General features: G+C 40.0%; 2 protein-coding genes across 3 annotated transcripts in view; one reads left to right on the plus strand and one right to left on the minus strand.

Annotated features, from left to right (window-relative positions):
• The window catches only part of LOC111869354 (G-protein coupled receptor Mth2), a 35,895-nt gene that overhangs the window by 1,754 nt on the left and 21,947 nt on the right, over positions 1-12,194 (minus strand). For both annotated transcript variants that reach the window (XM_023860819.2, XM_023860818.2), the window contains 2 exons: positions 2,163-2,350; positions 825-996 (listed from right to left, as the gene is read on the minus strand). In XM_023860819.2, coding sequence (XP_023716587.1) covers positions 825-996; positions 2,163-2,350 — 360 coding nt within the window. The remainder of the gene's footprint in view (positions 1-824; positions 997-2,162; positions 2,351-12,194) is intronic.
• LOC111869355 (CXXC-type zinc finger protein 1) overlaps positions 3,996-12,194 on the plus strand; it is a 54,360-nt gene continuing 46,161 nt past the window's right edge. Inside the window, exon 1 of the mRNA XM_023860820.2 lies at positions 3,996-4,546. Coding sequence (XP_023716588.1) covers positions 4,502-4,546 — 45 coding nt within the window. The 5' untranslated portion in view covers positions 3,996-4,501. The remainder of the gene's footprint in view (positions 4,547-12,194) is intronic.

A 12,194-nucleotide genomic window follows, 5' to 3' on the forward strand; every position in this document is an offset into this window, starting at 1 on the left:
TGGTTTTCCTCAATTTCTCCAGGCACATGTCAGGATTAGTACCTAAATTCACTAATCATCCTCCCATTCAGAGTTACTGACAAACTATACAATATATGTAGAATGACTGAAGGCAAATTGCACTACTCGTGTAAATAAACTGTCTTGAATCAGCATCTGAACCATAAATGTATCCTTGTGAAGTTTTAAGAACAAAAGCATGTGAAGGTACCTTGCCGTATTTAACAGTGTATGTCTGATCTCTCTTAAACTCCTAAATTATCACCGACTTCTCATGCATTTTTTAGTAGCATAAGACAGGCTTCTCACTCAAACTAGAATTGAAAGGGTGCAGCAGTCTCCCTACTTCCAGTGTCCCTCTCAGAACTCAATAACAGTTATGACACTACTGAACAGCTGACCTGAGTGGCTACGTCTGCAGAACCTTCATGATGATGGGCATCATGGAGTTTATTCATGTTTGGTCATACTCATACTCCTGGAGCTGAACCCTTCTCGAGGAGCTGCCAGTTCTGCAGCTACTCAGTTTCCCAGCATTTTATGCAACACAAAGGTCCATTATGGAGTTCATAAGAGCCCTCCACTGGTCCCTATCCTGAGCCAGATCAATCCATCCCATCCTGTCTCTCTAAGAGCCATTTTAATATTATATTTAATATGCCTTGGTCTTCCCAGTGGTCTCTTTCCTTCTGCCACATGCTCTGTCCACCTCATCCTCCCTTGATCATTCTAATTATACTTGGAGATATTCATGTTTGGTACTGTGTGTTATGGAGTCCGAAACATGCAATAAAGGTAACGTTCTTGGTGCACTATTTCCTCACCTCTGCCTGTTTTTGCGGATAGCAGAACCTGAAGTATTTCCTGCACTGTTCAGGATTGCAGTATCTCTCCTCACTAAAATAATCCTGGTAGCTGTATACAGAAACAGCATCAGATTTGCCAAAAGCAGGAATGCCATAGGTCCATAGAAGTAGGCAAGAGTTGCAGCTGGCTCTGTACAACAACAGATATTAACATTATTCATGAAGAATTATTCTAAAGGCATTTGAGACTACTGAAATTCGGAAAGAAAGTTATTGGTACTGAAGAGTGATGAGGTGAGCAGAGGCAATACTCTGCCAAGCATCATTATTAGAGAAGAAACAAAAACTTACATCCTGTCTAGATGAATTACTCTTGCATACCTAGTGATCTTCAAGATCACAGCAATTAATTTTATAGGAATATGTAGCTGTTAAGTCTTTTTTCCCAGAAGTATGTTCTTTGTAAGTGGAAGGTTAAATATGACATTACCGAGTGTGCAAATCAACTTGGTATATGCTGCGAACTGAAATTTTCATGGTGATGAAGCCATACTGTGGCATGGGTTATGACATTCTGTAGTGTGGTGAGTGGATACCAACGTTTGAACACACTGCCTCAAGGGTACAAGTGGAGTGGATGCAGTATGGTTTCTTTAAAACATTGGTAACCACCTACCAGACTGCACAGTGTCCTAACTCAGACGACCACAATATATATAAAATATAGTATTCGTATCAACACTAAGCCTTCCTTATAACAAAATTCTGTATATAAAGAACACAGAAAGAAGGAAAAACTTGACTTTTTATCCTAGAAATTTTGGAACTGGAGAAGCAGATATAAGCATATGACCATGGTTCCCTGTAAGTAATGCTCCCACTTCATAGCTAATAAACCCCTTACACTTTTGCCTAGTCATTTTTCACTGTAGAAATTTATACTGCAAGTCAAGACATCTGATGTGTAATATGGTTATTTTTAGCACACTTAAGTTTATTAATATGTCAGCAGCTATTTCTGACTGTAAAAACTACTGTTATTAATTAATCACTTTGTTAGATTATTACTTCTTTATTGCATCTTCATCAAGTTTGAAATTCTAATATTACTATTTGTATAGTCCGTCCTATCACAATAATATTTTTGTTTTTTATTATGAGGCTTCTCAGGCTTAACATTTTAAGGCTCCAGTATGCTTAAATTCAGCCCTGCTTCCTGTCAGTATTATAGCCAAATCAGTAGTTAAATTTCCTGATATACTGCCATGAGGTACTTTTCCAAATTTATTTCCTTCAGTTGACATCCCATATAAACCTATATAATTGGATCCATGAATAACCAACATATCAACTAACTTTCAAACCAACATGCCCTGCGTCCAAAATTTGGTTTCAGTGGTGAACCAACAGCAAGGCCTGGAACAAACTCCACAGTTGCTGTGATCACAGATAGGATGCTGGCTGTACCCCATGCATAAACTGAGTACAGTATGAACTTCTTGTGATCACGTTCCACTGCGCTGCCTTGAGGGGAGTGCAAACCACTAGAAAACAAAGAAAATTGAAATATCAGTTTTCTGAAGGCTTGATTTGCTGTCTATCATGAGTGTCTCAGTAAGTTAGACTAGAATATGGCAGAACTTATGAAATGTCCTTGGATTCCTGAATTTTGATTGTTGAGGTTAGGGATTTATTCAGGATATCACTTGGTAGGTAAACATTTTATCTGTAAGTTGTTCTGTTCAACAATTAGTTTCCTACCTTAATTAAATATGGCTGAAGAGGCACATTTTCATGTTATTGCAGGCTCTTCAGTTGGGGATCTATAATTTTGTGAAGCCCATAATTCTTATTTTCCTAGAATCCTTCAAAACATTACTGTATTCCTAAGTTCTTAAATATCTCTGTTTTTTTAACATGTTAACACCCTGCAAGACAGTAACTTCAAACAGAGTAATGTATGTGTTTTGAACAAATTTCTCATGTGCAGAATAGTATTACAAAACCATAAGCATTTTTTTTTGTCTCCTTTCAACATATTTTCAAGATTCATACATTCTCTGGCATTTTTTCACATAGAAGTCTGGTGAAACTAATGTAAATTGTTTGTAACTGATGTAGGATTTCAAGTTCTCACAGAGTTCTATCCTTTGGGATATAATGCCTCTGCTTATCACCCGCTTTCACATCACCTTCTTGTTTGGCTTATTCTTTGACCCTTAAGATTGGATGACACACTCCAAAATGTTGGTTGATTTTCGGTGGACTACACAGCATTACATCCCAGAAGAGAGAACTCTTCCCTTTTAAACTTAAATTTCTCTCTAAGGAATGCGAGGAATAAATTGCTGATGGATTTTGAAGATAACAGTATCAACTTCATGATACCAGAGGATACACAATCTCAATACTTTTCAGTTCCCTATCGGTTACTTCCAGTATCATAGAACACTGTCACTACCTAATGTAGGATGTGAAATTTTGTGTGATGAGTCACATTTGATATGTGGCTTGTGTTAATAATTCCTTTTTGGTGTAATGTAATAACAACATTGCAGCTATGTGCAGCATTTTTTATGACATCAACAGCGGCTAAATGTGTGAAATGTCACAATGATTGATCACAAACATACCTACTGATTATGTACCAATCGTATGGAATATATAGTATGTTAAAAATTAGAAGCCTTGTGATGATGTGAAATTTTGAGGTTATGCCTGACAGAGCTGGAACTTGCATGCAAATATCAGTAGATCATTACGAAGTATTGTTAATAATGTACCTCTCGATTCTAAGGCGTTTAAATGAAGGCAGGTGACACAATTTCTTCCCAGTATTTCATGTTTGTTTATTCTACGCAAAACATTACTTTGCGGAGATACACAAAACGTAAGAAGTCAATTAGAATGTTTATAATAATGGGTCTAATTTTAAACCTCTCTTAATGTATGAAGTCTGTGAATATGCGAGGTAGAGAAGGACAATAATGATTGTGGTAACATACTAATTCAACTGCCTGTAAATATTTCGGACCATCACACACTCTGTGGATTACGTTCCGTTTTCGTAGCGGAATAATTTAATTACGTCAAGTATATACTGGTCATTTTTAAGTTACTAAGGGCGCCTGACACGTTACAGATCTCATTAAATGGGATTAAATTTCTTCCAGCATATATTTCGTACCATTTATAAGTGTGCATGAAAGAAAAAATATTACATCCATAGCCCTTCCCCTTTGAGCTGGTGCAATTTAAAGCAAATAGTGCATAGTTCGAAGCCATAATAAACATTGATATCGATTCTTTTATCTCTTGGGTGGGTATTTACAAGGAGTGCTGAATACGAAAGTACTTATTTCGGTACAGTTATACTCCGAATTCGAAATTATACGAACATAAATGTAAACACTGGTTCAGAAAATCGCTCGGCACACACAACTTATTATTGTTATTATTATTATTATTATTATTATTAAAGTTCGTTAAAACTGTCATACGCATAGCTTGCAACAACGAGGAAGCCACACTTCAAATAATCGGCACACGACTGACTGTTCACACTGTCGTAACGATGCAGAACATGCTGGCTAGCACGTAGCTACTGAGATTCAAGTATAAAACTGGGTCTTCTGGCGGAGGGACGTACACTTTGCTATAAACAAAGAAATTCATAAAAGTGAAATCCGCAGGTGATGGATGGCATGCAGATGAACACCCTCGCTACTCAGGACTATCAGGTAAGATTTTATTCAGGAATACTTTCAAATCAGTTACCGCCGTGAGGCAGGACACCGTATAAAAATCACGTTAGAAATGTCTAGCAGGATAAGCATTCACTTCTTTATCAGAAGTTCATGAAGCACAGTTCTGTCTAATTACAACATCAAAACTTCCAGGTGAGGCTCCACCTTGTAAAAAGCCTGATTTTAATTTTGTAGAACGTAGTCCGGTTTTGTGCCGTTGCCATGTTGATTCTTTTCAAATAATTTATTCGACTTCGTTAAAACGATCCGATTCTGACTGAATTCTCTACATATTAAGATCCATTTTAATATTATATTTCCACCTCCGTCTCAGTCATCGAAATGGTCGTTTTTCTGTTTCCCAATAAATTTTCTGTGTTTATTCATTCGTTCTTCCATACGAGTAACAGGATCAGGCCTTTGCAATATTCTTAATTTAACTATCCATATAATGTAATTGTAAAATTGTTAATCACAAAGCTCCTTCCTACATAACTTTGGTCCTATCTATTCTCCGCTATTTAGTGATTATCTGAGGTGTGACTGATATCCTCACAGTTATATTCTTGCCTCAGGGACAGGCATCAAGCCTTCTCAATGATAAACTAATTTTACTACCTTAAATTTAATATTTCGGGAGTAGACGAAGCGGTAACATATTGGGAAGTGAACAGTAACAGTTTCTTGAGTTCATTATGAATCTTTGGAAACAGCGGTGTTCCATGATCGGAAGATTAGTTATCTATCCTAATTCTGTTACTATTAATCCCGAAGTATGTACACTGTGACCCATTTTCGTCATTCCTTTCAAATGAAAACCATGCTTATCCGTCAAGTAATAAACTGCACACACAGCAGGCCGACTTTACGTAGAACCATACCATATTTCCATAAAAGCTAAACATTTTCGTTGCCTGCCTGATTAGAGCTGAAATTAAATGTAATAGCCAGTGTTCTTTAGTAGACAGCAAATTATTTCTAAATATTGCAGGTGAACGTCAGGTGTTTGATCAATGGACATAGTGGAAGCCCAAAGAACAGGTGTGGCTTACATAATAGATTCTGAACTAGGTTGCAAGGAAATCGATCGAGGAAGAGCCGTTTATGAGAAGTTTGTGTGTGTGTGTACATTCAGATGTTCGAACTGGATTAAATTTGCAATGTTTGAAGAACGGCATGTGTTCACAGCTTAGATGCACGACGTGTATTTGAATGAGAAGTTGAGTTCTTTGGAGATGAATGAATGGATGAAAATTATTTCTTTTTTAATTTCGTGAGGTGGGGAGAGACTGAATCCACCTGGTACGTCGGCCATTAATTGGCCTATTGTACCAGCCCCCGATAATAGATGATGATCAGTGTGGAGCAAGTCAGTGGAATGAGAATTTGCAGAGGAAACCGAAGTACTCGGAGAAAACCTGCCCCAGTGCCACTTTGTCCACCACAAATCCACATTCTTGATCTGTGATCGAACCCGGGCCGCTGCGGTGGGAAGCCGGCGACTAGCCGTCTGAGGTAAGGCACATCCGAAAGATGAGAAAATCTCGATTCGACTTTTTGAGAATTCTGTTGCAGCCAGAATGCAAAATTATATATATATATATATACGTATACACACACACACACACACACACACACACATGGCGAGTGGTTACGGGCTGGACGGCCGAGGAGTCAGAATTCGAGTCCCGGTAGGAACAAGAATTTTCTCCTCTCCAAGTCGTGCAGACCGGTTCTGGAGTCCACCCAATCTCCTATCCAATGGGTACCGGGGCATGTAGCTGACCACTCACCTCCAACTAATGCCGAGATCAAGAATACATGGATCTTTAAATCCACTCCCCAGTACATCTTCAGGGCGTATTGCTTAATTACTCGAGCACAGGGATAATTTTACGCAATGAAAATTGGATCATCAGAGCTGTATTGTCATTTGTTCTGTCATACCTACATCTACTTCTTGTTATCGGTAAATAAATAGCAAATATAAATTTTTTATTTATTTGTGATGTATTCAACGACGCTGTCAGTGAAAGAGACCATTTATAGCTACGAATGTAGGCTGGTAGTGAGCAATGGATATTGTGGAAGGATTTGGTAGTGGCCGAATGTGAGGTATTATCCCGACAGTTTCTTGGAGGAACTCAGGAAAACCACGATAAATCTCAGTCAGGATAGCTGGTTTCCATGACGAAATCTGAACTTAGAACCTCTCCCCCCCCCCCCCANCCCAATATGAAACAGAAGTGATACCAATTCGACCGCAACTTTGTTATTTATTCGGAAGAATAATGAATGTGCGTCTCTCTCTAGAATTTTTATAATAAAATTTCTTAATTTTGCAGCGTGTGCACACAAATCCATCTATATCCTTTTCTTTACGTCATTGACCATTACGTCGTACTTCATCAGTAGGCCCCAACGTAATTTCTGGTACTGTCATTTGTCACAAGCATAAGTTTCTTTATTAAATAAATATATTTTTTAGTCGGTTCTCTGTGCAGTCCTATGCTGTGTCATAAAAATAATTAAAATAAAGTTACTTTCTGGAACTGAGTAAACCCTGGACAGTTATACATACTTTAATATTCAAGTAGCTCTTATGGGTGTGAAACTTGGTCTCTGACATTAAGGGAGGAACATAGATTGAGGGTGTCTGAGAACAGGGTATTGAGGAGAATATTTGGACCGAAGAGAGATGAAGTGACAGGAGGCTGAAGAAAACTGCATAATGAGGAGGTGGGTAGGGCATGTAGCACGAATGGGGGAGAAGAGGAATTCATATAGGGTATTTATGGGACAGCCAGAAGGAAAGAACCACAGGAAAGACCGCGGCGTAGGTGGGTGGACAATATTAAAATGGATCTTAGAGAGATAGGATGGGATGGTATGAATTGGATTAATCTGGCTCAGGATAGGGACCAGTGAAGGGCTCTTGTGAACACGGTAATGCAGCGGCACGCACACAAGAAGACTACACAGAATAACACCTATACAATACTAGAAACAAGAAGAAGCCGCTGCAGCACTATAGGCACAGGGCGAGTAACCCTGACATTTTTAAAATTAAAATTTAGAAATATTTTTAAAGGATTTCAAATTAGAACCGAAGATTTTATAAGTGCTAATCAGGAAGACCTATGTTTTTAAATTTTAAATGTTATAAATAAGTGCAGTGTAACAGATACGTGAGTGTTTACACCTGATGATGGCCGTTTGGGGCCGAAACATGTAGTGTATAAAGAAGAAAAAACGAAAGACCTATAAATATAGTTTGCACTTAGGACGGAGTTATATCATATATGAGTAAGTATATTTGACGTTAGCTGTTGGAAGGTCAGGGTGACATTTGCGGGGGGGGGGGATTAACATCTCGCAATGTTTCTAACAGGACGAAGAAAAGGTTCAGCTGTTCGCCAAGTGCTTTTACGTCAGACTAGGTGATGTATCGTACATGTCGTGTTTAAACATCTGGGCAAACAGAATGTTTGACTTTTACGAGTATATGCATGCTTCCTATTAAAAAAACACTTCTTCCTGAAAAGCCCATCCTTCTTGCACACAAAATGATAAAGTCACAACTACCACTTTGCTGGACACGGAAACGACAGACAGACGTGTAACTTACTACATAAAGTGTTGATCGGGTTAAACCAGGAGAGTGAAAGGTCGTAAGCGGAACTATCGGAGTTTCACACTGGATGCAAGAAGTGGCAGAAGCTGCATATTTTTAAACCAGCTGTCCTCTTGCACTTCTTTCGCAAAGCTTGAATGCTAGCAAGAACGTTCTGAGCTTCCACCTATTTCCAGTTCCTATCTGAGAGTGTATGTGTATATAATTTCAGGGTTCTCTTCTTGCAGTCTGCCCGCATGGCAAAATCTGTAGTTCTCAGTTCTGCGTTTTATTTCATAATTTATTACTTCAGGGTACAGATAAAAGATCGCATGTGTTCAGTTTTGGTCTACCCTATAACCAGTGAAGACTGCGTTAATGACGGATGGGGAAATTGTCTAGGCGTAGTGGAGTGGTCTGAATTTATTGATAGAGGTGCCATGAATTAAAAGTTAAAGGCATCATAATGACCTGCGTTTAATTTATTAATATGCATAGAACCGACAACGCTCACTTAAACTCCCAGTTATACGTGTGAATTTCACAGTGGCACTTGTGAAAAAAAAATTAATTCACATACAGAGATCTTATGTGACAACCTTAATCAAATAGTTCGGCCGGTTCGGCGGGAAGGAGACACGATCTTTGTGGCAACTGGAACTGCGCGCGTTAAGACTCGTGGCCTAGTCAACAGGCCAGCAACCTATAGATATTGCATTTTATCTTCAGTATATCCCCAGTATAGCTCGAGTGGTTAGTCGCTGGCTTCCCACCGCGGCGGCCCGGGTTCGATCCCGGGTCTGGTCAAGTGGGATTTGTGGTGGACAAAGTGGCGCTGGGGCAGGCTTTCTCCAAGTACTTCGGTTTCTCCTGCCAATCTTCATTCCACCAATTGCTCCACAATCACCCTCACCTATCATCTGGGGCTGGTACAATAGGCCAGAAGTGGCCGCAGTACAAGGGACTTAGTCCCACCCCACTAGCAATAAAAAAAAAAGCTTGAACATTCCCGTCAAAAATTCCCTGGGCGCCATACAAAGGAGACAGGGATGTAAAATTTCGTGTTTCAAGTTTCAAATTTGCTGTTTCCGAAAATGAACTTCAGTGCCTGAATATTAAAAGTCGGCGAATGTGCAAGGAATGCGTGCATAACTCACTGAATCTGGTGTTTTCTAGACACTGCATTAGTATTACTATTCGGCGCTACAGCCCTGCGTGAGCCTTGGCCGCCTCTACAACCAGTCTTCACTGCTCTCTATTCCTCATCTTCTCTATCCATCCTTTCACCTTCATCTTCTTCAGGTCGTTCTCAACATATATTCCAGGTTGCAGTCGCAATATCATGTTCCTCGTCCTCTGGTTGGTCCGTTTCCCATATGTTCCACTTATCCGAGGCTGGTTGTTAGGTTTCTGAACAAAATTATTTTTACAGGATGATGATGTTACCTCATGTCAAACCCCAACCTGGAATATCAGGGCATCTCTCTTAGTCTGGACTCTACCCTTTGACCTTTCCGGCATGGATGACCCTACCGGTAGCTAAACTACCGCCGGCATAACCTCCAGGTCACAGAGTCACGCAAGCCTTACCACTACGACAAGGTGTAGACCCTTTGGGGGGTTTCCAAATAGTAATTAGTTAAAATGAAATGTATTTAAACATCATACGAATTTCGGGAAAATCGGTCATTAATTTTAAATTTACCAGCGAAGAACAGACCCAGGTACAAACACGGATATATCATAGGTTGGTCTTTCCCAACTGAATGCACAAAGTGGGGCTAATAAATATTTGAGCTTCACCATGCAAGTCACTCCACTTAAGCTTGCCCAAAGGATAATTTTTTGGCCATAATTAAATTTGTTACGATGATTGACCGTCATCGCTGACGCCATACATAATGAAATAAGATGGCTGTACAATTTATTAAATACACGTATGAAAGACTATTACTGGAAGCGTTGCGACTAATCACGTCATACTGAATTCCCAGATGCATTGAAAGGCGCTAGTTGTGTACACATACTTGTTAGTGAAAGAAGCAGACAGAGAAAATCCCTTTCAGCTTCATAGTAGGTAAATGCATGTCTTTATTTGCTTTTGGTTAATCAAGGTCTCCGGTTCAACAAGCTGCTAGCGGTTCTAGTTGTGTATTTCTCGAATGTAAAGATTTAACCATGAGTGGTCAAAATACACTATACTCGTAGCACGCTTATATGTACGAGTATACCCCACTCAAGGTCGCTAATTGGTTAAGGGAAAACATGCGTTAGAAGAAACGACGTTACGGGGAGAAGTTGGTTCCATAGGAACAGTATTGATACGCTGCTGGGCAGCCAGTATCCGGGAAATACAATCTTACGGCTCTCATATCTGAATAGTTCTATAGCTTAGTCTATCGAAGATATCGATACATTTCTGTTAAAGAAAATTCGAGACTCGTGCTTCACAAACTCTTCTTTGGGTCCGTTTCGCGACGTTGCATGTGTTTGGTTGTGATATATTAACAGTATTACTGTGAAACGAAATCTGTTGGGGCAGAGGTGTAATTGTGAGGTGAAAGAAAAAGGTAAAGCTATCCCTGTAACAGGCCGTGGAGGCCCATAGGGTTGTGAGACGTCGGGGCTCCCACATTTTCTCTAGACAGTCGGCTCATAGATGGCGGTAAGGTTGTCAGCCTTATGCGCCGGCCACCCTTTATCCCCGAGGAAGATTCCTGATACTCATTTCTATTAGAGGCTGAGTCAACCCCAAGGCCATAGCGCGGCTGGAAGGATTCATTTCATTCATTCATCAGTAATCTGTCAGACGACAGGTCCACAGCCTCTTCCAAAACAGTTTCTCCGCTCAATGCGATCTTCTGTTTTTGGAAAGAGACTCTCCAGGAAAAGTGATAATGTGGTAGTTTTTCCATTTGCTTTCCACATCGCAGTACAGCAGCCGTTCAAACCACTCTGGTCACGCCTGTTGCTATACGAACTTGAACCATCTCGAGCATCATTTGCTCTGTGCTTCAAGTCGCTGCTGATGACGCTGCTTCCGTCATCATTTTTTGGTGTCTCTCTTTGTCTGATGCCTACCCTTTGACCTGTCCAGCAAGGGAGGCCCTGCCAGTAGCTACGCTACCGCTGGTATGGCTCTCAGGGTCCTTGGCATACTCAAACCCCTCACCACGATAAGGTGGAGGCACCAACGAGGGGGCTGGAAGGATTAGGTAAATTGAAAATAAATTAACCTCATCGGGACTCGAACCCGCGACCTTCTGGCTTGCAGCATAGTGCCTCAATCGACTACGCTATCGCGTGCCCCCAGTTGTGAGGTGACAGGGTCTAATAAGTTGAGAAGTTGATCACGAATATCAAATGGTCAAGTGGATAAAGATTCGGAAGGGCGTCGCGTCCTGTTTGAAGTATATCCCGGTGGTCGTCTGGGCACAGTGAGGAAACGAATGAACTCGCTAAGGAGACACGAAGCTCGAGGAGAGTGATGAATTGTTAAATGCTGACGATGGCAGTGCTATCTGGATAAAAAAATCAATGGACGTTTCTCTAGATAAAATAGCGGCAATGAATTGTATTACTTCAAATTTCTTTTTAACTATTAAAGAAATTGCTGCTATTAAAATACTTCTATGCCTTATAAGTAATTATGGACCTGTATTAAATTTTAATTATAATTCTGTTTTTGCAGCAGCCCATAGTAATATTTCCAACGAAGTTCCTCTGTTTCCTTTTATCTTGTTCTCTTTTTTATTTCTTATTGTATTTGTATTTACTTATTTATTGCTCTCGACTGTGATAACATCTTCGTATATAGGACGAACTGCTGCCTGAAGAAATTCTCCAAAGAACTCATGAAGCTTGAGTTCCCATCAAACTGAGTCCAATTCTGCAAATCTTGTGCTGTTAATGTCATATTTTTTTTTTCTTGGCACTACAGCCCCAGTGGGCCTAGCCCTACCCCCATGAACTTCTCCGCTCACTTCGGTAATGTCATATATTTTTTTTCCTTGGCACTACAGCCCCAGT

The sequence above is a fragment of the Cryptotermes secundus genome, unplaced genomic scaffold (genome assembly GCF_002891405.2).
Source record: "Cryptotermes secundus unplaced genomic scaffold, Csec_1.0 scaffold584, whole genome shotgun sequence".
Classification (NCBI taxonomy): Eukaryota; Metazoa; Arthropoda; class Insecta; order Blattodea; family Kalotermitidae; genus Cryptotermes; species Cryptotermes secundus.